This window comes from Brugia malayi (genome assembly GCF_000002995.4).
Source record: "Brugia malayi strain FR3 genome assembly, contig: Bm_v4_Chr1_scaffold_001, whole genome shotgun sequence".
Classification (NCBI taxonomy): Eukaryota; Metazoa; Nematoda; class Chromadorea; order Rhabditida; family Onchocercidae; genus Brugia; species Brugia malayi.
Window position 1 is genome coordinate 5,561,729 of NW_025062475.1, and position 27,570 is coordinate 5,589,298.

The following is a 27,570-nucleotide window of genomic DNA, read 5'->3' on the forward strand; positions in this document are numbered from 1 at the left end:
ACAAATTTCAATTTCATTCGAGAAAGAAAAAATTGTTTACTTTTATGTTATGTATAATGCAATTTGAGCGTTGTTGCCAAGCGAATTCGTCACTAAATTTTTTGGAGTTATTTCTATATAGTAAAGATTCTATATAGTAAAAATTTAAAAGAAAAATGAAATTAACTTAAAATTCCAGTGTACTTTCTTGATCAAGCAGTCGGCAACAAAAGCCGGACAAATGATAAACCCAAGAAGATCTTTCAATGAAATTCACACAGTTTGCACACAATTTGAGCAGGTTGAAAGTTTGTTAGGATTGGTAAAAAGGAAATATGTAAATTTAATTGATAATTATCTAAATTAAATGTATATGCATCTTTTCTTTATAAAATTCATTTATACTTTCTCAAAACTTTCGAAGCAGTCCGAATTGTTCATTCGGTCATAAAAGCGATTTATTATTTTGTATATTTTTGAACCAATTTAAGCAAATTTAAATTTAAATAACATTCTAATTCTAATTTATATTTAACATTCTAATTTATTTTGCAAATTCCCCCGTGTTTTCAGAGTTTCAGATGCATTTTTACAAAAATACCTTTTTTGCTTGCACAACACAGTCACTATTTTTGCAATATCTTGTTTTTCGGTACTGATAATGAAATGATTCCAGAAATTTGATGTCACATATCGCTCAATAAAAACAACTGCTCGAATCAAATAGCTATTTAACAAAAAACAATAAATATTTCTTCCTTTGAATTTTTTCCTCAAGTTCGATAAGTAATTATAAAATGAAAGTTCAAATCGATTGAATTGAAATAAAAGTTTCGGCAGCAACAAATTTCAATTTTATTCAACAACAAATACGCGCATAAACAGTTTGTTTGAAGTTCTTGTTATTCAGCATAAATTATAAATAATTAATCTTAAAAATGAGACAAAACATTCATAACAAAGCTGACTGTAATCCTAAGAACGTACCATATCCTTAGGAAGGTTGACCAAAACACGTTTAACACCATTATTGCAACAAAAGAATTATTAAACGGTGCGAAGAAAGCAGAGATGATACTAACAGTGTACTTATTAGAATATTTATGAGAAACTTACTAGCTTGACTCATTTAAGTATATTTTAAATAATATCAGTAGACTTTACTCTTCGGTGGATGTTCTTCGCAAATATTATTGCAGCCACTGATGTCCGTGCTGCTGTCATCACTATTATTTCCGTCGCCAATAACAGTGTTACCATCATCACCATTAATATCGTCAATAATGTTGCTCATGTCATCACCACCATCACTACCACTAATGTTCATGTTACGGTCATCACCACCAGTATTATCGTCTCCAGTAATGTTTATGCTTCTTGAAAATTCCTTAAAAACACAATTTTCTTTTACTCTTTTCTGACATAATTATGCTATTGGCGTAAACTCAGAAAATTACCGTAACGAATCCCTCGAAATTATGACTAATGTGAGTATGTTGATAATGCAAAAAAAATGTGTTGGATGGAAATCGCGCCGTTTTCATCGTTGCAAGACGTTTCCGAAATTGGTACCTTAATTAATCAAAAGATGTGATTTTAAATGCAAGCATACATTTCAACGAATGAAGTTAAACATAATAGAAATTCAAAATAGAATATATATTTCCGATTCATAAGAGAAGGATTCATTAAATTTTTACGAACCTTAATATTTCCTCGATTTCCGTATTTGACTTACCTTTTGTTGACAGATACAAAATGAAAACCAGGTAAATTAGAGACAGATGCAAGTATGCAATGAATTCTAGATAAACTACATTTTTCTTTTGAATTAAATAATCTTCATTTTATCCAAATACTTCATAATTTCAATAAAATATTTTCCACGATAATTTGAAAAGCAAATATTTTATGAATTTTGGTCTCTGCTATCTCTCTTTAAAGCAAAAATGCGAAACGATAACTTTCACACTTTTAAAATGCACCCTATAATACATTTTAGGACGATTTTTTCCAAATTTGTAACAACATTTATATTATTTCGTATATTTTTAAGTATTATCATACTTTTATATATATATATATTTTTTTTTTTGGAATTTTTAGTTATTGAAAACAGTTCCTATCACTTCATTGGTTTGTCACCAAAGCTTTTAACAAATTGTCCTTATGTCATCATTGACACAACATTGCCTCACTTGGTAATATGCTTTCCTGTTAATAATTCCACCATGATTCGTTATTATGCTCAAAATGGAAAGTATTGTGATATTTGAAATAAGAGACTTTGAACCAAACTATTATTCTCATTCTATTTTATAGTCAGTTGGTTAATAATACAAATTCAAATTTCCCCATTTAAATATTGCACAAAATAGTAATAGTGATGTAAAGAATGGAATCAAACGCTTTGAGGGAGAGATTCTCGGTTCAAATGTGAAGCTAAAAGCATATTACTGGGAGTATATCAAAATTATGAAGGACTCTGAGTGGTAAGCCAATAAAGTAATATCAGTCAGCAAATCATCCCAGCAGACAAAAACTTTCTAGCAGATAAAAACTTATAGAAACTTTATAAAGGTTCTCAAAAAAATATTGAGAACTCGAAAATATTCCAAAAAAAACGCTTTAAAAAAATAAAAATTCGACTCGTACACTTTACACCTGTTATTTTCATTAGCAAAATATTTAAAAATGTTTAAAAAAAATGTGAAAACATTTCAAAATACAGAAACAATTTGAGCATAGTTCAATTTCTTACCAGAAAATATTTTTTTTTACAATTGGGATACATTGAGCAAAGATTCGGTACACTTATATTATTAGTAACGTCGCAAAGATTACTTCTCGTAATTTTTGTGAATTTGCATTGCTATGATTCAGATTATTTTTTCTTTCAAATTCAATGATCTTTGCCCAAAGCGAATGCATACCAAAAAAAATATTTTTGCAAAACTTATTGTTTCTCAATTTGTTTCCATTCTTTTTTTTTTTTTGTATATTTTTGAATGTTTTACTGGTGAAAACAATTTCGTCGATATATATGAGCAACTGGATGCGCCAGTCGATTTCATTCAAACTGACAAATAAGTGTATTCTGTGGAATAGTTCCCAGTAAATTTTTTGCGAAGTTTTATGTTATCTTCTGAAATCTCGTGCTTTTCATCGTTATGAGATTCTGATTAAAGAATTCAATTTCTTTATGCGATTTGTGTTTAAAAGATCTTCAAGATAATTTCATTTTACTGGGACCAATCAAAGTCTTGATATACCCTCACTGATACGGTCTTTTGAACCGAGAATATCTCCTAATCTCTTTAGGTATAAATTTCGGAAACTCTCATAATGATGAAAAGCGCGAGATTTCCATTCTACACATCACTGTTACTGTTTTGTGCTCTTGGTGTGACAATGTTGTTAGCAGAATCACATGAATACTTCCAGGTAATTTTCAGTCTCATCGATGTTTCTCGTTTTTCCTGCAATTTGTCTCAAAATAAAAAATGGTTTCTTACCCTTATCTAAAATCCAATTTACACATTTAGTGCATTGTATGAAAAGAAAACTGTGGGTTGTGACGAATTTTCAATTTCCAATAAAATAAAAATTCATTGAAGAAATCTTATAACTTTAAAATGAGCGATCAAGACGATGACAGTTCCTCAGAGGAAGAACCCACTAATGATTTTAACCTTGAAAGTTGGGTCCAATCAAACGATTACAGTAATACAAATCGACAGATGGTGCCACTGAGGTAAGCCTACTTTTTTCCTACAAGTAAAGCTTTATGATGTAAGTGTTTGTAGGCAGCTAATTAAAGAAAAGAAAACGATAAAATTTTAACGACTATGGCTGTTATACCTCTGATTGATTCTTCTTTTTTAGTCGTATGCGTCCGATTAATTTCACGGCCGCTAATATTTTGTTCAGAAGAGTTAATTATGCGTCTTAATCAACGGATTTACAGAAGCACAAAACTTTTGTTTCATTATATTCGTGATGTTTGTTGCTGAAAAAGTTGAAATTTTTTATTATTAACATTTTTGATGCCAAATTATTTTCATTTTAATATAATCGATTTCATTCTTATTTTGTAATCATTTGACGAACTGATAAAAAGATGCAACAGAGGAAATATTTGCTGCTTAATTAATCAGCTGTTCGAGTCGAGCATGAATGATATTGTAATATGCATTTTAACGCCATTACTGCTCAGAATCGCATACCTACGATCTGACAGAGAAATGGAGATAATCAGATTCGAATCACCGATGTAATCATATTGATTTGATATATAACTTCTTCATTGATTATTGATCAAATATTTCACTATCCAGCAATGTCCAGATTGTTTCATATATTTTGCATAACTGAAACAAACGCAATATTCTTTAAACAATAAGGTGAAATACTTAACATGACAGAATTTTTTGAATGGAAGCTATCATTTCAGATTGGTTGGAATTAAATGACCAAAGATTCAAACAGTTTTTAATCTTCTGACTCGCATCATTTTTCATGCTTTTTCACTCACATTGTCATTTTCCTACCATTAAATTGACAGTTGATGAATCACATGACAAAGAGCATATTTTGTTGAGGTGAAAATCTATTTGCTATCTTTTGTGATTGCAGTTTTGATTTAATTTCTCATAGTAATGAGAAGCATTAACTGTTGTTAGAACTCATAGTTAGCCATTTGGTGATATGATATGATATAATATAATAGAGAAAATAATAGTCTTAATTAATTTAGGATTTGTATAGATTGCTTAGTTAAGATTTTGTAATATTCTCTTCCTTTTAAGACTTTTGATGAGATTTTGGCAGTTTAGAAGTTACAAGCAATGATGTTTGGAGTATTCAACTCTCAATTTCGATGAGTGAAACATTTACTTCATTGTTCAGAAATGTTGACTCTACACAATCGATGAATAACTTTCGTGTGTCAGATAGGTAATTTGATGTAACAATTTGGTGCAACGTTTTTCAAATCTATCTAACTAATTCTCCATGTCGTGCAAGCGTCTTTATTCTATCGTTAGCAAAAATGAATATGTCAAATACCTGGAAATTTCGTCATGAAGCAAAAGCAAAAGCAGCGCACAGAGACATATTTAACGGCTTAACACTTTAGTTCCTTTTATTTGCTATATAGAAATTTAAAAAAGTAATTCAAATTTCGTTTCAATTTAGAAATTTTTGATAAATTTTATTCTTTTTTCAAATGTCAAGTATTTGTCATTTTAATTAGGAGAAATTTTATCTAATAAACTATAAAGAATATAAAAAGGAATGCAAAAATGACACATTATTATAAGCACGCATAACTTATTATATTTAAATTATAAAGATCGATTTACACGAATAATATTCGATTTGATAAGCTAGAAATTATTAAATTATCGTCTATTCACTCGTTTTTCTTTAATATTGTTGTACTTAAGATTGTTTATCCTTTTAGAATATTGAGGCTCAAAAAAAAAAAAAAAATTAAGGTTCAGGAAAAAATGACATGTTAAAAGAATTCAGTCTTGCTAATCTCAGCAAAAAAGTTCCACGCCATTGTTTTGCATATTGTAAACGACAAGTGGTCGTCAGTATGTTTTTAGCAGATCAACAGTTATGTTTTTTGTTTCAAATACACGCAAAAACAAGCAAACAACTCGTGATCTAAGTTACCTGAAATGCGATGTGATAAGTTTATTTTATTAACTTAGACATTTTTATATCAAATTACGTTAATTAACTATCAATGCCAGAACAGAAGTATTTCAGAATAGCGAGAATATGACTGTCCTTACCAGGATGCACTTTAAAAACGAAGAATTACAATGAAATCATCAAACATAAGGAGATGTTTGATGAACCTTTTATTTATGAACGCAGAGGACCTGATCGTGGATTAAAATTTAATCATTCATCATCATTGTACAGTCATCAGGAGAAATGCAAGTAGCAAAGACTGTGGAAAAAATTTTCAACGTTCAACGTTGAGTATAAGCTGAATATCCACAAGAAAGGTTGCATCGGAACTCAACGTTAATTTGGATAATCTAGCAAAAATCTAAACATGTTTGCTAATTTGAAATTAATGCACATATATGGAAATATGTTAAGAAACATCCATGACTTTTTATGGTAATATAAAATTCGTGATCGATTTCATTTCAGGCAGATGAATGCTTGAGAATATCGTTAAATCAAAAACTTTATTTGTTTTCTCATGTATTTAAAAATTTTTTTTGTAAATTTTCCGCTGCGATGAAATCAGATCCAGTCCTCGATTCTTTGCTGTTTATTCGTGTATTCATTCCATTTCTTGAACAGTAGGTACAGCTTATCTTTTCTTATGTTGAATATAAACGAGGATGATCTATTTTTTTTTGGTTAAATACTGCATTCCTATTGAATTTTGTACTGCTGTAGAACGGGTCTTTCTCAGCTATACATTTAACTCCGAGTAGGCAAACATGTTTGAAGTTCTGTTAAATTTGTGAAACTAACGTAGAGCTTTCGTACAATGCTTCTTGTGAGATCTCAAATTATTCTTACAGTTGAAAATTTTGCCACAGTTTCCTCACTTCAGTTTAGGCCCGTGTGTTTCCTGGTGATTGACGAATGTTGATTTATGATTGAATGTTCGCCCACAACCGGACGTTTTGCATTCATAAATAAAAGGTTTGTAGTGTGTTTTCCTGTGAGCTATGTATTTCTTGTAAATCTTTGTTTTCGTAGTACATCCGACATGGGGACACTCGTAATTTTCCTCATCTGAATCAGCTATTAGTTTAACAATAGGAAAATTAGAATGGAAGGAAAGAAGTAGAGTAATGATGCAAATGAGACAGATTAAAAACTGTTTGAACCTTTGGTCGTTTACCATTTTTGTCATCTTAAGAATTTCACTTTGTTGTTTATTACAACGATGACATAAATCATTTGGTTCAGCTTTCTTCTTTGCATCGCTTTGGCTGAGAATGGGACTATCTTCGCGACACTGGTAGCATCCAGTCGAGTAACTTGTGATTCTCAGACAGCTCTAATACACTTGACAAAATAGATTTAGAGCCAATTCTTGGTTTAAACACTAATGTCTCTGAAAGTTTCTCTCAGCTATTCGAAAATGAAGATTTAAGCATTGAGGAATACGAATTCAAACCTGATGACATTACTGCGCGAAATTCGAAGTTATCTGTTCTGGAAAATCCCTCCATAAGAAGTAACATTAAGCTTTTGCTCCTAATATATGCTTGAAGTTTAGTCGTATGATTTTTAAATTACATTAATTAATTATCAAATGATATGACGGAATATGTTAATTGAAAAAAACAAATGTCACAAGTGAGTTTTTCAGATATGAAAAAATAAGAGTGCCCCCATGTCGGGCGTGCTGTACATTTCAGATTGATAAATTTGTTTGAAATATTGCTATTGGAAACTAACAAGAACTGGCTCTAAATCTATTTTGTCAAGTGTATTAGAGCTGTCTGAGAATCACAAGTTACTCGACTGGATGCTACCAGTGTCGCGAAGATAGTCCCATTCTCAGCCAAAGCGATGCAAAGAAGAAAGTTGAACCAAATGATTTATGTCATCGTTGTAATAAACAACAAAGTGAAATTCTTAAGATGACAAAAATGGTAAACGACCAAAGGTTCAAACAGTTTTTAATCTGTCTCATTTGCATCATTACTCTACTTCTTTCCTTCCATTCTAATTTTCCTATTGTTAAACTAATAGCTGATTCAGATGAGGAAAATTACGAGTGTCCCCATGTCGGATGTACTACGAAAACAAAGATTTACAAGAAATACATAGCTCACAGGAAAACACACTACAAACCTTTTATTTATGAATGCAAAACGTCCGGTTGTGGGCGAACATTCAATCATAAATCAACATTCGTCAATCACCAGGAAACACACGGGCCTAAACTGAAGTGAGGAAACTGTGGCAAAATTTTCAACTGTAAGAATAATTTGAGATCTCACAAGAAGCATTGTACGAAAGCTCTACGTTAGTTTCACAAATTTAACAGAACTTCAAACATGTTTGCCTACTCGGAGTTAAATGTATAGCTGAGAAAGACCCGTTCTACAGCAGTACAAAATTCAATAGGAATGCAGTATTTAACCAAAAAAAAATAGATCATCCTCGTTTATATTCAACATAAGAAAAGATAAGCTGTACCTACTGTTCAAGAAATGGAATGAATACACGAATAAACAGCAAAGAATCGAGGACTGGATCTGATTTCATCGCAGCGGAAAATTTACAAAAAAAATTTTTAAATACATGAGAAAACAAATAAAGTTTTTGATTTAACGATATTCTCAAGCATTCATCTGCCTGAAATGAAATCGATCACGAATTTTATATTACCATAAAAAGTCATGGATGTTTCTTAACATATTTCCATATATGTGCATTAATTTCAAATTAGCAAACATGTTTAGATTTTTGCTAGATTATCCAAATTAACGTTGAGTTCCGATGCAACCTTTCTTGTGGATATTCAGCTTATACTCAACGTTGAACGTTGAAAATTTTTTCCACAGTCTTTGCTACTTGCATTTCTCCTGATGACTGTACAATGATGATGAATGATTAAATTTTAATCCACGATCAGGTCCTCTGCGTTCATAAATAAAAGGTTCATCAAACATCTCCTTATGTTTGATGATTTCATTGTAATTCTTCGTTTTTAAAGTGCATCCTGGTAAGGACAGTCATATTCTCGCTATTCTGAAATACTTCTGTTCTGGCATTGATAGTTAATTAACGTAATTTGATATAAAAATGTCTAAGTTAATAAAATAAACTTATCACATCGCATTTCAGGTAACTTAGATCACGAGTTGTTTGCTTGTTTTTGCGTGTATTTGAAACAAAAAACATAACTGTTGATCTGCTAAAAACATACTGACGACCACTTGTCGTTTACAATATGCAAAACAATGGCGTGGAACTTTTTTGCTGAGATTAGCAAGACTGAATTCTTTTAACATGTCATTTTTTCCTGAACCTTAATTTTTTTTTTTTTTTTGAGCCTCAATATTCTAAAAGGATAAACAATCTTAAGTACAACAATATTAAAGAAAAACGAGTGAATAGACGATAATTTAATAATTTCTAGCTTATCAAATCGAATATTATTCGTGTAAATCGATCTTTATAATTTAAATATAATAAGTTATGCGTGCTTATAATAATGTGTCATTTTTGCATTCCTTTTTATATTCTTTATAGTTTATTAGATAAAATTTCTCCTAATTAAAATGACAAATACTTGACATTTGAAAAAAGAATAAAATTTATCAAAAATTTCTAAATTGAAACGAAATTTGAATTACTTTTTTAAATTTCTATATAGCAAATAAAAGGAACTAAAGTGTTAAGCCGTTAAATATGTCTCTGTGCGCTGCTTTTGCTTTTGCTTCATGACGAAATTTCCAGGTATTTGACATATTCATTTTTGCTAACGATAGAATAAAGACGCTTGCACGACATGGAGAATTAGTTAGATAGATTTGAAAAACGTTGCACCAAATTGTTACATCAAATTACCTATCTGACACACGAAAGTTATTCATCGATTGTGTAGAGTCAACATTTCTGAACAATGAAGTAAATGTTTCACTCATCGAAATTGAGAGTTGAATACTCCAAACATCATTGCTTGTAACTTCTAAACTGCCAAAATCTCATCAAAAGTCTTAAAAGGAAGAGAATATTACAAAATCTTAACTAAGCAATCTATACAAATCCTAAATTAATTAAGACTATTATTTTCTCTATTATATTATATCATATCATATCACCAAATGGCTAACTATGAGTTCTAACAACAGTTAATGCTTCTCATTACTATGAGAAATTAAATCAAAACTGCAATCACAAAAGATAGCAAATAGATTTTCACCTCAACAAAATATGCTCTTTGTCATGTGATTCATCAACTGTCAATTTAATGGTAGGAAAATGACAATGTGAGTGAAAAAGCATGAAAAATGATGCGAGTCAGAAGATTAAAAACTGTTTGAATCTTTGGTCATTTAATTCCAACCAATCTGAAATGATAGCTTCCATTCAAAAAATTCTGTCATGTTAAGTATTTCACCTTATTGTTTAAAGAATATTGCGTTTGTTTCAGTTATGCAAAATATATGAAACAATCTGGACATTGCTGGATAGTGAAATATTTGATCAATAATCAATGAAGAAGTTATATATCAAATCAATATGATTACATCGGTGATTCGAATCTGATTATCTCCATTTCTCTGTCAGATCGTAGGTATGCGATTCTGAGCAGTAATGGCGTTAAAATGCATATTACAATATCATTCATGCTCGACTCGAACAGCTGATTAATTAAGCAGCAAATATTTCCTCTGTTGCATCTTTTTATCAGTTCGTCAAATGATTACAAAATAAGAATGAAATCGATTATATTAAAATGAAAATAATTTGGCATCAAAAATGTTAATAATAAAAAATTTCAACTTTTTCAGCAACAAACATCACGAATATAATGAAACAAAAGTTTTGTGCTTCTGTAAATCCGTTGATTAAGACGCATAATTAACTCTTCTGAACAAAATATTAGCGGCCGTGAAATTAATCGGACGCATACGACTAAAAAAGAAGAATCAATCAGAGGTATAACAGCCATAGTCGTTAAAATTTTATCGTTTTCTTTTCTTTAATTAGCTGCCTACAAACACTTACATCATAAAGCTTTACTTGTAGGAAAAAAGTAGGCTTACCTCAGTGGCACCATCTGTCGATTTGTATTACTGTAATCGTTTGATTGGACCCAACTTTCAAGGTTAAAATCATTAGTGGGTTCTTCCTCTGAGGAACTGTCATCGTCTTGATCGCTCATTTTAAAGTTATAAGATTTCTTCAATGAATTTTTATTTTATTGGAAATTGAAAATTCGTCACAACCCACAGTTTTCTTTTCATACAATGCACTAAATGTGTAAATTGGATTTTAGATAAGGGTAAGAAACCATTTTTTATTTTGAGACAAATTGCAGGAAAAACGAGAAACATCGATGAGACTGAAAATTACCTGGAAGTATTCATGTGATTCTGCTAACAACATTGTCACACCAAGAGCACAAAACAGTAACAGTGATGTGTAGAATGGAAATCTCGCGCTTTTCATCATTATGAGAGTTTCCGGAATTTTACCCGAACTAAAAAAAATTAGTTTTATGAAATTTTCACAAATTTTATTTGGTTGATTTGTGTGCTGGAGTTGTCCATTATTGTTTTGCAGAAACGGAAATGAAAACGGAGTTAGAGGGAAGCAATAAATTTGTAATGAATTCCAGAACAATTTAATTTCTTCTTTGAACTGAATAATCTTTTTTCTATGCAAATACTTCATAATTCCAATAAAATAATTTTGGCGATGAATTGAAAAGCAAATATTTTGTGAATTTTGGTCCCTGCTGTCCCTCTTTTGGTCCCTCTTTAAAGCAAAAAAAGTGAATTTGTAACTTTCACTTTATATAAATGCTTCGGAAAATATTTTTATGGTACGAATTTTATTAAATTTTCAGTAACTCTCAGATTATGAATTTTCAAAATTTTGCTACAGAAAATAATTTGAAAACGAATAAGTATGTATAGCAATCAAATTTCATTTAACTCACTGATAACTATGTCTTCAAGGAATGTTTTCCTCTTCTTTTTTTTGCAAAGTTCTGTAAACTTTGGATGTGTTTGATAGTCGCATATTCCCCTTGTAATTAACTAATTAGGATTTGGACTTGAAAGATGTGATTTTCATTATTTTATTTGTTTATCACTCACAACCTTTTGTAATTTTCATTATGATTACATCTTCAAAGTTCTATAAACTGATAATGTGCTTTCCCGATGATAACAGCAACATTGACTTCTAATATTTCAGAGCGAGAAGTATTATGGTATTTGAAATAGGGAATCAAATTGTGACTAATTGCTCAGAAGAATTCTAAACCATTCCAATTCACATTCGTTTCTTGCCTTGGTAAAATTTCCGTATTTCTTATATACAGTTAAATTAAACATTGAAATTTTGAAATATTTCAATTGTCACTCTTTTATTGAACTGTATTTAATTTTCAGAAGAGTGTACATAACAATGAAAAATTTTTTCGTAAAAAAGCATTATTGACCATCGCATCTATCGATTATGTGACAGCACCAGGAATATGTGACAACACCAGAAAAATAATTTGTCAGCAAATTTTAAGATGTTTAAAAAAAGTAACAAGAAGTTTCGGCAAAAATTATAATTAACTTTCATGCTTTTAGTATAATTCATTACATTCAAAATTCCGAAATAGGAAAAGCTTAACTCAGAAGTATCACTTCCTGTTCGTTGTGATTAACATATGGTTAGTATGTTGTTATGATAACATATATCATAGCCGTTATCCTAAAATTCCTGTTTGTATCAGGAAATCATCTTTTTTGGTATTTTAAACTTTCTTTCTTCATTAAAACTCTTTTGTTTTTTATTTGTTTCGATTCAAGAAGTTTTCTTGATTTGTTTTTATTTTTTACTTAAAAATGGTAAAACATCGAAGTTATAAAATATCAATGAAAAAGTATTTTTTTTTATATAAAAATAAATGAAAACTTGTCAGTGTGGCTTTTTTCACCTTATCACTTTGCTCCTTCAATACATAAAACTGCTGGGGATTTTCCATGCTATCGACAAGTTTCTACTATTTTTTTTTTCGTATTTTATTTTTGTTTTTGCCTCAAAATATTTCTGAATTAGTGTTTTAAAAACACTAAGCGAAAATAATTTTTTGTGCGAATCCCTGTAAATTTAACTTCAGAAAGTCTCAAGCATTGGTTATGATTGTTTTGATTGATTCAATCAATGAGCGATCAGATGAATGATGGATCAACAATCAATTTTAAAACGATGTCTTAAATTACTTGTTTGTTCAGCACTTTTACACCACTTCAAGTGTGATCAAAAATTATTATCATTGATCAGATTACTCCAAAAATTTTAAAGTTTGTTAAATCATAATTGGATGTTATCAAAATATACAAATAATACTAGGCGTAATATGAATGAAAATCTCATGTGCAATAAATTTCTATAACAGTATAATAAGTCGACATATAATAATACAAATTTATGAATGGGGGGCGAATTTTGTATGCTTTTGATAAAGATAATAAAAAGCAAACAAAATTTCAAATATATCAGTGGAAATCTTGTATTTCACTTTTAGTTCAAATTTTAACAATAAACTGATGAAAAAAGAAAGCTCACTAAGACAATGAAAAAAAAAAAAAATGTCAGAATTGATTCACATTACTTGCTTCTATTTCACTAACAATTATAGTAGTGTCACTGTAATGAAATTTCTTTCGCATCTTCGCTGAAAGTAATAATTTCCTTCAACTGAAAGATTAACGACAAAATAGCAGAAATTTCAAATATTCTAAAATTAGTTTATTAACAGTAAACACATCTTTATTCTATAAATCAAAAAAACGCGATTTTCATTATTAATTATCCTCCAAATTTCAGGCATAATGTAGAAAGATTAAAGTATTATAGTAATAATCTTCATTAGAATAATTTGAGCAGAAATTATTCACTTTCTTTTTCATACAAATACTTATAAAACCTTAATTTCAAATAAATTTTTATTCCTTTTAAAAAAAAATTTTTTTAAAATAAAACTCTTAAGAATCAACATTTCATTCCTTTACTCAATGACTATAAATATTTTCCAAATTTCTCATATAAGATCATCATGAAGTAAATGAATGTTGAATTCATTAGCTGTTTTTTTTTTTTTTTTTGTTTTCTCATTTTGCATTGCAAAAAAAAAAGCAAAAACATTGCTGAGAAAAATCTAAAGCACAAACTTTGAGGTAAATCACTAATTATGGTAGGCGCTAATATTACTCAAGTATTTGAAAACCATACACTTTTCGATATATAATGCTTGAATTCGAATCATGATAACCACGTTTTAAATAATAATTTCGAATTCTCGTAGCTCACAAATAGGCAACCAGTTGCACAGAATGCACGGATCAATGTAATTGTTAATCCATTATATAATGTTCGTATACCTTAACAGAACAACGCGCAGTTGAATAGATCAACTTATGACTGTTACTACTACAAGAACTCCAGCTTATGACAAATATAAAATATGATTTATAAAACTACTACTATGAAAAATGATTGCAGAATTGTGACACATTTCTGGATGTAGAATTTTAAAAAGTCTACATTCATAATATGATTTTTCTGATTTTCAAAAGAACAGTAAAGGACAGCAAAATACTAATAATGAATGAAATACCTTCATTTTTGACAATATTACGAAATATGTTAATGAACCTTCCTGAGCCAGTAACTTGCATACGAGATTTAATCACATCTACTGGATAAACAGCACTCCATAATACAACACCACCAATTCCACCGGATAGTGCTGTCCGCAAAATGCCTAGAACAATAGAAAAAAAGTTAGGAATAAAGATTAGAAGCGAGAATTAACCTAAAGAATGAAAAAAATTTAAAAAGAACGGGAAAAAATGAAAGTTAGGATTGAAGATTAGAATTGAGAATTAATCTAAAAAATGGAAGAAATTTAAAAAGAACTGTTAAAATGCTCACAAGATACAATAACTTTTTCTCTCTATTACAAGAGATATAAACAGCACATTATAAAAGCAAACCAATTTCAGATTTCGACTTTCCCTCCGGTGTCAAATAAAGTCTGGATAACTCATATGCACCGAAAAAGAGAAAGTACCCGACCGTTTCACGGCATAAGGTTGATAACATACCCGTATAAAATGCCTTTAAGCCATCTGTTCGATACATATCACGACATACTGAGAATGGAGTACTAGAAACTTTGCTTAAATTAGCTGCAATGTAATTTCACTTCTTGAATAAACTTTTTTTAACGGCATAAAACAAGAGTAATATGAATATAATTACAGCTAATTTAGACCATAAATCCGAAGTTAAGAAATCACCCGAAAAATAAGATGAAACAATTTCAAAATTAAAATAGAAGCAACATTTGAAATTATCCTAAATGAGAATAATTTCATTACCATTAAGCTATTTTATAACTAAAAACTATTTTATAACTAAAAAATAACAATTCGAAAATTTCACACATAAATGGGACAATCCAATTTCACCATTTAATGTCTAACTTAATAAATATGTTATTGCTTGAAATTTCAGAAATATGAAAATAAGCTTCATAAATATGAAAATTTTACTTTGCACCAAGAAATCAAATATATATTACGCGTACCTCCTTAATCCAGGAAAAGCTTCCCTCTGCGCTTGCAATTTACATTTGACAAGTTCAGTCGGACAAATAGCTACCGCTGCAAAAACGGATGCCAATGAACCAGACAAAGCATTTTCAAATGGTGTCATATCTTCCAATTTTGATCGTCCAATACAAAATGCAACCATCTAAGAATTTAATGTTGAATTCAAAATTAAATGTTATTCAAATCCACACTGACTACATAGAAATTCTAAGATGAAGGTTAATATAGACTCAGAATATCAAGACAAAATTAAGAGAACAATCCAATTTTATTATAAGGTTCCCTTAACCTGAACTTCGCACCCTTGCATGTCATATCTGAATTTGAATAATAATTTACTACCATATGTATTAACTCGTAACATAAAAACGATGAAAAAATGATTAATTAACCTTTTTACAATATCCGTAAGCAGCAAAAAGAATAGCATTTTCGGCGACATTTGCTGTTAAGGCCGGTATAGCACCTATAACACTTACAATAACCAGTAAGTATTCAAATTAAAATTCTACATTCATTTTGTAATTTAAACATATTTGGACACAGTTGAAGAGATTATACAGCTAAGGAAACAAAGCAAAGTCACAATATTGCTCTAGCCAACTTGATATTTTTTATATTTCGCTTTAGTAAAAGAGGAAAAAAAAAAAAAAAAAAAACGAACAAACCTGCGTATAATCCTCTGATGCCATCCAGACGTAAAACTGATTCAAAACACGCTATAGCTTTTGGATAAAACGTTGGAAATGTCTGCATTTTAACTTTGACAGTATCTAACGGCTGTCCAGCAGCGACATTTATAATACCACCTTCAAAAATTGTCATCCATCATAGCAATATCGTTATTAAATATTAAATTCAATAAGAATATCGTTATTAAAAATATTAAGTATTAATAGTCTAGATGTTACTGTAGCCAACAATTTCTAATTAGTAAACTTGAAACAAGGAGATACCTACTGTACCAGCAGCTAAATCAACAATACCGTCTTTGATATGACCAATACTATTCGAGTATGAAACGTCTACTTCACATTTAGCCATCCAAATCATGAAATGACATATGATAAATTATAAGCTCTCTGCTTTTATATTTTGTAAATTTGCAGGAAAAAGAAACAAAAACTGAATATGTTTATAGCTATCGCGTGCTGCTATTAGGATAGCCAACAATGCTGAATGAAAAAATGATCGTAAAAGTTTAACTTCATGATTTTCTGATGAACAATTTACTCAATGTGAAATAAAATAATGTGACAGAACAAAAAAAGGTTTAACTTTGCAGTACAATAATATACAAAATGCTACTTAAAATTTCCTAAAAATTTAAACATTATAAGCTAAAAGAAAATATCAGTCTGTCTATTTCTTCATTAATCACTGAAATTATTTACTGTTATTGAAAAGGCATGAAAAAACAATGAGCATCTTTTTGTAAGATATTCTTTTTTTAGAAAAAAGACTTATAGAAAGATGTCCATAATGTTAGCAGTCATAATTACTCTGTTCGTATATCATCATTCAGTGCGATTTGCAAAGTCAAATCAAAAATTTTCAAAAAGGCATCAAAAATGAATAAAATTTACAAAATGGACACCATGTTCTGTGTAAAATGTATGACAAATCATCCTTCAAAAAAGATGGAACATTTTTGATTGAAGTCATAACTTATTTTACATTTAACTGATTCACATAACGCTGAAAAATTCAGCTATCATTTTCTTTGACTACCCTTTTTTTTTTTTTGTTTGGGAGCATTAAGCTTCGAGCTTTGGAAGTATCTATTATTCTATTATAAAAGAACATAGGTAGAACAGTGAGGTGAAGCAGCAAGGGCCAGCCGAGATACCGATCTCACTACTTTTGTATATTACAATGAAGGACTATAAAAGTTTTTTTCGACATATTTCATAGACCATCCGCTCACGAAAATATGGCATGTGATCCTGACTGAAAGAGATCTGAGCACGCCGCGCTGCATATTCTGCAAATTTACATGCAAACATTCCACAATCACTACCATTCATTTGTTGTGGAATATCCTAAAATATGACTCCATTTGAGTTTATTACGTAAAAACTATTCCACAGATCTCTTTTAGCTCTATCATTCTTCCAAAATTGAACAGAAACTTCGAAAGCTTAAATTTATTCATTAGCTGTTAAAAAACTAACGTCACGATTCACAAGCTGCCAATCACTAAGGTCGAATTCTTTCCTTCTTTTGTCTAACGACTCTTCACAAAGATATTCGCTGAAACAAAACAAAGTGTTGAAAGTGAGGATAAGTTTTAGTATTCAATACCAATATAAAAATGTAACTTGGACAACAGTACTTCAAACAATAGTTGAAACATCATTAAGTTTTATAAACAGTAGGTTATCTAAAAAGTACTAAAATACAAATTAAAGGCAGATAACCTCATAACATCCAGGCAATAGTCATTGCTCCCACCCATTGAATCATAATAATCAATTATCCTATTTTTGAAATCAATAACCTGAAAAAACCGCAACAAATGTGTAGGCGCTAAATAATCCTCACAACATAAAACAATTTTTTCTCGGACAAAAACAATAAAATCTGAAAAATGAAGCACTTACAGCAAGACACCAATGAGCACCCAAATGAACAGGAATCAATAATAACTCGTACGAAAAAATGTCAATTTTGCGTGTCCAACGTCTAATAGATGCATATCCCTTACTACTTAAAGTAGAATAAAAAAATGAGTTGAACGCATACACCTAAATCAGCATGAAAGGTTAATCCATTGAAGTTAAAATCAAATATCTTAATTTTGATTCATTAATATTCAAAAATAAAAGGTAAATTGCTTAACTGCTCAATAATTTTTCAAGAAATTACGAATTCTTCAAGCAATAATTAAAAGGAATGCAAACTGCTGGAAAGTTAAACATAAAACTTTTTTGTTATTAGAAAGCATTCATTAGAAAATTATACATGAAATTATATCAGTCAAACCTAGATGAGCAGATTTTAAATTCAAACAAGATTTTGCTGATTACTTTTACTCTAACGAATAGTCCTTACTTCTTATTATCATTATTAGTATTTCACAACAATTAATCTATGTTTCAATTATTTGTAATATTTACACATTACAGCATAAGCTTTTAAAATATTAAACAATACTCTATAACTTCAAATTCACCTTTGGTAAATTTTCATCATTCTGTGAACGTTCACAGATGAGATTCATATAAAAATTGATTATTTCATCGTTAAGCCAATCAAGTCCTTTCAACGTTAGCAAGTCTTTCCGTGTTATTTCATCAGATAATTTCTCACTCAACGGCAATTTTCGATTCCAAGCACGTTCTACTATCAGTAAAGCTTCATCATCAAGTTCTATAATGATAAATCTTGAGTTTTGATGACCCACCAATAACGGCAAACTTTTTTAGAACAGCTGGAAATTTCAGCGTTACAACTTTTCGAATTAAAATTACTAGTCTTTGCTAATAAATAAAAAATATACCCGGAAATTCATCCTTCACTTTTCGCGGACGAAAAACGTATCCGGTGAGAGTCAGTTTTTTCCTCAGCTGTTCTTCCAAACTCAATTCCTCATCCCGTCGTGCTTCTTCACTGCAAACAAATAAAACGCATGCTGTAACATACCACTATAAATAAAAATTTTAGAATCGATAAGTCAACAAGAATTATTACATTAAACGTTTCTGAATCTTCAGTTCTTTGGCACGGCGATCCCTTAAAGCAGCCTGTTGATGATGCATTGCTAAACGATGCTTTGCCACTAATTTCGTATTTTTTTCTTTCTCCCACAAAGCTTTGAAATCATCACGGTGCTTTGTATTTCCAATAATACAAGTTTCTTCCCTGTAATGTCATGGAATTTCAAATAAAGCAACCAGATGATAAATTACAAATCAAAATGATATGTCTTACACGCACGATAGTGGAAAAAATAAATATCTTTAAAATGCGACCTGCTTCCCTGAATGTTGTAGTTCGAATACTCACTGGCTTCGCTATCACTACTGGTTTTTTTTTCGACAACAATATTATCCGAGCTATTCGTTGCCGTGGATCCTTTTCGTGATAAATTTTCTGATGAAGTACAAACGGCATTTAATGCAGACTGGCCTCTTTGTAGTAGTTCCAGATAATTTGTTTTCTTGAATGATTGCTTCCTTAAATTAAAAAATTAATTTTTATGGAAATTTCTGAAATAATTTATAAATTTCCATAAAACTGAAGCAAAATATACTTTTCATTATTGTAGAGAAGTGTTACTTCTGTTTTAAGGATGCCCGCTTCTTCCAGAAATTTCCTGTAATGCTCTTTGCCTTCCTTGTCGACTACCTGAAATCTCAAAAAGTTTGGATAATTACATCAATTAAAATTGAAAATATAGAGACACTGAATATTTAAATGGATATTCTGATTTAAGGGTTATTGAAATTATTGACAAGGAACAAAGTGAAATGGACCAAAACGCATATGATGAAGAGTGCAAATTACAATGCAGTAAAAAATAATAGCTTGATATCACTATTACTGATAATAATCCATGCAAGGCAGTAAATTCTTGCTTTTTCGTTTTTTATGAATAAATCTGACAAACCATAAAAATGGATGTACTTACATTAACCTGTCCACCAAAGCGTCCTTTTATGTCAGAACCCAGATTCACCTTATATGGTGAGTAGCGACTTGATAACGTGTTCCTATAATTATTAAAATTTGAACTACAAATCTGGAAAAGAGTAAAGTTGAAATGTTGCAGTTCCTTTTTCTTTTGTATGTTCAGATTAGAGAATTTCCAATCTAATTTTGTTTTTACAAATATTAAACAAAGAACCAAAAAAGAAAAATACCTGGCTGAAGATAATGTTCGCCGACGTTCCCATTTATCCGACAAAATGCTTGAACCTAAATATCCCAATGAAAAAAAAAGAAACATCTTACTAGTATGATTAACATTATATTCTTGCTTTAATAACTCTTTCAAAACGTATTGCACAAAATGATAATAATAAAAAAATATACCGTCTGCATTAGACTCTTCTCAATTTAGCTTTAGGAAATGAATGCGAGTGAACATACAGGAATAGAAATTAGAGAACCTTCTCGTGAATGAGATGGTGAAATCTGTTGACTTTTACTGTGCTCTGGTTGTTCTGACTGTAAATCGTACCTCAGTGAGTTATCTTTCACACTGTTTTGCCAAAAAGCATCCTCATTGGAGGCTGAAAATATTTCATCCTACATATTTCATCCGGTTGTTCTATTTCCCAAAAATTTCACCAACAATCGAAAATTTGTTTTTCCAAATGAACAGTGCTTCAAAATCGACTTCTAATTCCTTGTGAATTCATTTATCATTAATTGGCTGTTTAATGCAAATCAAATTTTTATCCTCCCCTTTCATTCGCCTTTTACAGCATATTTTAATTTATAGAAGTTCAATGCTCTTCTTGTTATAAATGAATAAATTAACTTTTACCCCATGTTGGTGCTGCGATAAATGCGTTTAATGACTTCTTTTTTTCAACTGAAATTTTGCCTTTCGAATCTTTTATTTTGTCTTCCTTTTCGTTTTCCTTGTCTTCCATCTGTCCAGCGGTGCTTCCACCAGAATATAAATCTAAAAACCAGTGGAAACTCGAAAAACTTTTGAGAAGAAAAAGCAGATAGAAATAATGTGAATAAAAAATGTGAAAATAACCTTTTTTTGAAATCAATGAATACAAAATAGAATCCTCTTCTTCGATAATTACTGGGTCGTCGTCGTCACCAGCTAAACGCAATATATATTTCTCCAAGCAAAACCAATAATAATAAATGATGGCAATGATCGGTGTAGCACATCATCTCATGATAGTGCAGTAAGAACACCACAAAATGAACGAAAAAAAAAAATATATATCATTCACGAGATTACTTTATTTTAGTGGTAATCCTGGCTGTCTCCTTTATATAATACATCTTTCTTTATCCAGAATTCATGTCACAATATTTTATGAAGTGAAACAACTATTTAACCAAAGTTACAAAAGTAAGTTACAGAACTAAGGACTTTCTTTCACTTTCCTGAAACTGCTGGAGCGCATTTCCTGGCACAACATATGAGTTGTCTGAAGTGAAACAATTGTCTGGTCTATTTAACCAAATTTTTTTCTAAATTTCCCACATCTTAAATGAATCAAAACATCATACTCATTAATTCATTAGTTCCTTTCTTGTTGAGTTGCTGCGCAGTGCCATTTATTGGTCCCTTACTCAAACGTCCAGAACAAGTAGCATCAGAATTTGAAGTGCATGTTTTCTCACTTGCATGTGACTTAACTGATGGTCGAAAAAGATTTGTCACTGGTGCAACAAATCTTGAGATAAAACCTACAAATTTGATGCTTCCAAGGTCTCAAAATGTCTCAAATGTCAACCAGATAATTGAGAAATGCATCAAATAATGCAGTTGTTTTCTGAAATTTCAAAGGAACTAAATGACTGTGCTATATACAAAACAAACCGAAAAAACCAGAGTTGAGGCTTTTTTTTTTTTTCTTCGATGTAATAGTAGAAACTATTTGTTGCCTGACAGGTTCCAATCTTCTCCGTTTATTTCCATACACCGAATATCGATATGACCGATTTTCCATTCTGATTTTAGACATCGATGCAAACTGCTAAAAAGATTTTGCAACCGAAACTCTGCACGTATAATTTAGCAAGTTTGTAATGCCAGGCTTTAAGTATCACAACTACTGCGTTAATATAGCTCAGTGATCCAAGACGAGAAACATGTAACTCGATCTTATTTCATTCAAACCTAAGTAAGCCAATCGCCAAGTTCCAAGCAATTCGAATGATTACCTACAGTCGACAACTTCATCACTCCTTGTTTTAAAAATATAAATAAACTTAAATGAACTATGCAATACACTTATTTCCAAGACCACTTCAAGTTTCGGATTCTCTAAAATTAATTGTAACAAATGGATGATACTCCAGTCACAGCAGACATTAATACTGTAAAGACATCAAAACAACCGCTCTTATTTTTAGTTTTATTGAAAAGCAAAATAAAAATGGTAAAGTTTGGAAAACATCGAATTTGTAAAACACTTCTATCAGTTACGTGAAAATGATGTGCCTGATCTATTCTTGTGAAACGTTTCATTTTTTTTCATACTCAAAATGGATGAATCTTAATGTGTTTTTTAGCAATATCATAGTTACGAGAATGTGAAAAAAAACCCAAAATATCATCTATGTAACCATTAAGATCTTCTCGATGGTTAGTTGGTGAAGTATACTATGAAATTCGATCTCTATTTTGCCTTTTTTTTTCGGTAACGACTATAGCACGTACTTACTGATAGTTTGTTCAAGCAAAACAGCACCATAGCCAATTCCAAATTTTTTCAAAATTTACTCAACTGGTAAGAAAATCCCTCACTAGCCACAAAGAAATATTCCGAACTAAATGTTGTTATTGCTTGTAAAGAGGACATGCACAAAACTAGAACGAACAAACAAACAAACAATGAATTACTGACAGTTTCTGAAATGTTTTGGAATTAATGACAGACCAGAGTAATGTTATTTCTCGGGTGCGATGGTCAAAAGCCAATCGACATTATTATTTTAACAATTCCTAAGAACGTTTCTGATGTATTTACCAAATAAATGACAGAAACAAATGAGAAAAAATTCAATCAATTAACGACTTTGAAAAATCAACTTTTGTATTCTGACAGAATTCTGGCGAATTTTAACTAAATATATTCAAATAAACAATGCCAATTTTGAAATTCAAATCACTGTTGTGATGATGCATAGATGCGTAGCGACCGATCCATACCAACCGACAAAACACTGTGTGCATCACGTCCAAATCGTACCGATGTAACGGCATCCTTATGTTCCGTTAACGTAGAAAGTACTGTCCATGGTTTAACATGTATCACTTGCACATCAGCCCCTGCTACTGCCAAATAAGTACCTGACTGATCGAAGCAAATTCCCGAAAGCTGCAAAAATTAAACAATTTCAACTCAAACACTGCTATGATGGAACATACATGCATCACGATCTATCCGTTCCAATCAGTAACGAACAAACAAACAAACAATGAATTACTGACAGTTTCTGCAATGTTTTGGAATTAATGTCAGACCAGAGTAACGTTATTTCTCAGGTGCGATGATCAAAAGCCAATCGACATTATTATTTTAACAATTCCTAAGAACGATTCTAGCTTTCTTCATTAACATTGATGAAAAACACTTTAATAAGTGCATCATGAGCCCATCGATAAATATGTAGGCAACTCCTAAGACTGTTTTTTTCATAAAATAATACAATAATACAAGTATACAAGAAATTGTACTACTGTTTTATTTATTTCTAAAACAAAACAACAAGCCAGTTCAGATGGACATAATTATAATTTTGGAACAGTAGTCTAAAACATAGTGATTTTCCATTATCCTGAAATTTAAATTCGAGTACTCTTCATCTTAATTTGAATACTTTTTATCTTAAATTTCATCCCAATTCCAACATTTCTTAAATTTAATCTGAAGAGTAAAAAAAAATTTCGGTGGCAAACGAACTTACCGTATGTTTTCCTTCATTGATTGTCATTGTTTTGAAGCTCTTTAGTTTTCGTAAATCCCATAACTTTACTTCACCATCTTCTGCCCCAGTAGCCAAATAGTAACCATTTTCAGAAAATGCGATTGCTTTCACCATACCTTGAAAAATTATGTTCTTATTTATTTATTTCACTTAAATTCAGTCACTAACTGCTCCCCCAGTATGCACTGCTCACATTTCTCCATAACTAACAATCCATTTTTTCTTCGCATGTTTATGCCGACCGGAATGAAAAAACAAAAAGAAAATTTAATGGTCTGAAATAAATATAGAGCATAGTAAAATATGCGACAAAGTTCAGCATGTTATTTTTATACTGTGAAAATCTGATAAATAAAAAGTCCGTCTTTTTGAAAAATTCTTAAAAACATTAACACAACCTCATCGTTTCAACTTAATCTAGCATAACGAATAGTGCGACAAGAAGAAACCTTGATGGCCTGGGAAATTGGCAACATTAGTTTGCTCTTTCAAATCCCAAATTTTTACGATGGAATCTGCTGTTCCAGTACCAAAGATTAGACCATCTGGGTGGAACTGTCCACAGCAAATTGGTACTTTGTTTTTATCATCAGAGTGAACCTGAATTAAGTAAACACTGGACAATATTTAAAAAAATAGGCATTATTATTTTCTAAACACAAATGCATCTTTAATAACATCCATTAAATTGTCATGAACTTCAACCGAACAACATCTTGAAGAAGTCAAAAAATATAAAGCATTTTAAAATATAAAAATCAAAATATTGATCTAGAACTTCAAACCCGGCTAATAAAACTTAAAGGAGTCTAGGAACCTTCAATTAGGGAAAGAAATTAGGAAAAAAAAATGCATACTCTGCAAAGAGTTTTTCCGGAATGAATATCAGACAGAGCCCATGAAGAATCATTCGAAACAGATAGGACGTAGTCACCAGTAGCATGCAAAGATATATCAGTGACAGCACTTTCATGAGTTTCAATTACATGACGACAAATCTCCCCTTTGATTGACCAAACTCGGACCTAAACTGCATTACAAAATAATTAGAGACTAACAGCAGAAACCTTCAATCTTGACAGCACAATACAATAATTCATGAAGTTAGGAATCACAATGTTGGATGCCTTTTAAGAAAAAATCTAACAAAGCTAGATTTGCATCTTAAAACTTAACTAATTTTTTTTTTCTTAAATTTTTCGGATGTATAAACAGTACCTGCCCATCAGAAGATGCCGAAAGACATGTGTCCTTCGTTGGATGAAGAATAACAGCCGATATCTTCTTTTGATGTCCTTTGAATGTTGATGTAACTGTTTCTGTTTCACTATTGAACAAAACAACACCCTTGTCGATCCCACCGGTCAATATCATATTGTCCTGAAAGATAATTTGTTTATCACACTTTTTCTTAAGAATTTGGCGCTACCGAGTTTCGTGGGTGATTTATCCGAAAAAACCCAATTAACATTTAAAATTACCTGAACGTCAAGAGCTGTCAATCCAGGCACACTTGTACTATGAATTCCAGTATGGCATGCTATCTGCATGAATGTCTTCACTTGCTCTGGTTTTGACAATGCTTCCGGCAAATTCTTTCCACGTTGTTTTCGTGCAACTGTTAAAGTAGCCGCTTTGTCTTGCAATTTTTTCAGCACCACTTCGTTGATTCCTTGCACACCTAATATAGAAGGATTCTAAAAGTTCTCTAAATAAAAAATATAGTGACGAAATTCGAAGAGGAACTGGATGTCTTCGATATTTTAGTACTGTGCTGTTCCAAATTATTAAAATTAAATTAAAAAATTTGAAATGACACCTTCATCAACTGTTTCCATTTCATCCTGTATATTGCCAACATCAACCGCTGCTTGTGGTTTCAGTGTCGAAAGTGCCTCACGTGCTGCATTCAGTTCTTTCGATAAACGCGCAATCACACGACAAGCAGCATCATGCTACAAAGAAGAAGGAAATTTTAAGGAATCATTAAAACATCTCAATGTTCTCCAAACTTTAACGTTAAGTTAATGTTAAAGTCAAAAAGGAAATTTCACACAGTGTTTAATATATTTCACAAACTAGTACTGTACAAGAAATAAAACTTTAAATCAAAGCATAGTAGTCAAAAAGAAAAATATTATGCTATATTCATTGCAAAGTAAACTGATGCACTAACCTGATACAATGTGTGCGATAATTCTTGACGTGCATTTTGGAGTTGTTCACGTAACATGAAACTGTTCAGCATACATGCATCCCATTCATCTTGCAGCACTTTCAGCATTGATGGTATTGATGTTGCCGTGATAGTACGCGGCATTGCATTCGCCACATCAGTTTTGATTTCAACTAACTACGAAGCAGAAATGAATCAAAGAAAAAAATCAGAAAATAGAACACAAAAAAAAGCACACGATTAATATTTCCGTTGTAGTCATTGAATTTTCAAATTTTTTAAAGAGAAACCAATCCAAAATATTTATAATATTTACCTGATCTATAGTAAGTTCTTCGTTTTTAAATGGATCAGTGCCATTTTCGTTAATATATTTCACAATAAGTCGTTTTTCAAAAATTCGCCCAGAAACAGGCGATAGAACGGGTACCTCAGCTGGCTCACCACTGATTGAACACGTATACAATGTCGACATCTGAAAAATGATGTAAGGACAGCTATATCTGAATCAGAAATCTCTTTACCAAGCACTGATCACGTGAGCATGCAGATTTTACAGTACAGTAATGGCAATTTCAACATCTTTAAAAAAATAACTTTCAAATGGCAAAAGTGTAACAAAATGACCAACTTAACAAATGACCCCCAAAATTATCAATCCGGAATTAAGTAAGCTAAAAAGAACTTTAAGATTCCAAAATAGACTAATAAATAAAATTGATTTGAAAAGGAAAAAGAAAAAGGCGGTAGATAATAGAAGGTTTTACTTGGCTAATTTGAAGTGTCCTAATCAAAATTACCTAGATGAAAATTATTATAAAATAAATAAAGTGGTAGAATAGTATAGAAATAAAAGATGTTAAGAAAAAACGTAATAAAGGTTGAAAAGCACAAAAATATTACACAAATGCAACTGAGATAGATGATAAAACAAAACAGTGAAGAAACTGAGAGTATTGTCGTAAAATGAGACTCTCGGGAGTAGGAGAAAAGAGAGCAAGGAAGAAAAAGCACAACTTATTGAAGGTACTAATCGTGAAATATACTCCCTATCTTGGGCATGGATTCAATTTGATACTCGCGGTGATGCAAGTATGGTCACTGTGAAATAGTCAATCTCAGCTGTTCAAAAACATTTTAGCGGAGCAGGAATAATGGATATTGGATGAGTGGATTAGATATGAGTTGTATATACTATCTCCACATTTTTAGGATTTTTTCTTACCTTTCAAAAATTTCCTTTATTGATCTTTTCTATTAAAATAAGATTTAGACTACTCGAATATTAACAACACGGATAATTTAATAGATTATAATTTTGTCTGCATAATCGTGACTACCAAATTTTTGAGATATAGGTTGTTTCGAATACGACGAATCCAACGGAAGGTAATAATTATCGTTCTATTGACGTACAACGTTATCATAAAA

At 30.8% G+C, this 27,570-nt stretch overlaps 5 protein-coding genes across 6 annotated transcripts; 1 reads left to right on the forward strand and 4 right to left on the reverse strand.

The window, feature by feature from the left end:
* Positions 1 to 1,129: 1,129 nt before the first annotated feature.
* Positions 1,130 to 1,523, reverse strand: Bm10892 (CG2 omega repeat, putative; the record flags this gene model as incomplete). Its single annotated transcript, XM_001894906.1, has 2 exons — positions 1,130 to 1,366; positions 1,437 to 1,523. The coding sequence occupies 2 exons, from the start codon at positions 1,521 to 1,523 to the stop codon at positions 1,130 to 1,132; spliced, it is 324 nt and encodes a 107-aa protein (XP_001894941.1).
* A 1,801-nt stretch (positions 1,524 to 3,324) lies between these two features.
* On the forward strand, positions 3,325 to 3,931 carry Bm17068 (Uncharacterized protein; the record flags this gene model as incomplete). Its single annotated transcript, XM_001894907.2, has 3 exons — positions 3,325 to 3,423; positions 3,597 to 3,733; positions 3,865 to 3,931. The coding sequence occupies 3 exons, from the start codon at positions 3,325 to 3,327 to the stop codon at positions 3,929 to 3,931; spliced, it is 303 nt and encodes a 100-aa protein (XP_001894942.1).
* Positions 3,932 to 13,974: 10,043 nt separating this feature from the next.
* Bm5714 (Mitochondrial carrier protein) lies at positions 13,975 to 16,382 on the reverse strand (the record flags this gene model as incomplete). Of its 2 annotated transcripts, XM_001894909.2 has the most annotated exons (7): positions 13,975 to 14,093; positions 14,330 to 14,476; positions 14,709 to 14,881; positions 15,305 to 15,471; positions 15,722 to 15,795; positions 15,998 to 16,138; positions 16,286 to 16,382. In XM_001894909.2, 7 exons carry the CDS (start codon positions 16,380 to 16,382, stop codon positions 13,975 to 13,977), a joined length of 918 nt encoding a protein of 305 aa, XP_001894944.2. The 2 variants fall into 2 exon arrangements, with proteins under 2 accessions (XP_001894944.2, XP_042932579.1); XM_043076645.1 differs by lacking the exon at positions 16,286 to 16,382 and having other exon boundaries at positions 15,998 to 16,085.
* Positions 16,383 to 17,212: 830 nt separating this feature from the next.
* Positions 17,213 to 21,994, reverse strand: Bma-ulp-1 (Ulp1 protease family, C-terminal catalytic domain containing protein; the record flags this gene model as incomplete). Its single annotated transcript, XM_043076646.1, has 16 exons — positions 17,213 to 17,371; positions 17,504 to 17,582; positions 17,750 to 17,829; positions 17,933 to 18,076; positions 18,505 to 18,701; positions 18,832 to 18,941; positions 19,023 to 19,193; positions 19,304 to 19,507; positions 19,585 to 19,679; positions 19,963 to 20,044; positions 20,195 to 20,249; positions 20,444 to 20,566; positions 20,824 to 20,964; positions 21,046 to 21,117; positions 21,537 to 21,716; positions 21,850 to 21,994. 16 exons carry the CDS (start codon positions 21,992 to 21,994, stop codon positions 17,213 to 17,215), a joined length of 2,037 nt encoding a protein of 678 aa, XP_042932580.1.
* Positions 21,995 to 23,140: 1,146 nt separating this feature from the next.
* On the reverse strand, positions 23,141 to 26,614 carry Bma-prp-19 (putative 55.2 kDa Trp-Asp repeats containing protein T10F2.4 inchromosome III, putative; the record flags this gene model as incomplete). The annotated part of the gene is made up of 9 exons (XM_001894911.2): positions 23,141 to 23,353; positions 23,943 to 24,079; positions 24,413 to 24,563; positions 24,821 to 24,988; positions 25,182 to 25,343; positions 25,445 to 25,644; positions 25,783 to 25,918; positions 26,140 to 26,316; positions 26,456 to 26,614. The coding sequence occupies 9 exons, from the start codon at positions 26,612 to 26,614 to the stop codon at positions 23,141 to 23,143; spliced, it is 1,503 nt and encodes a 500-aa protein (XP_001894946.1).
* Positions 26,615 to 27,570: the final 956 nt, after the last annotated feature.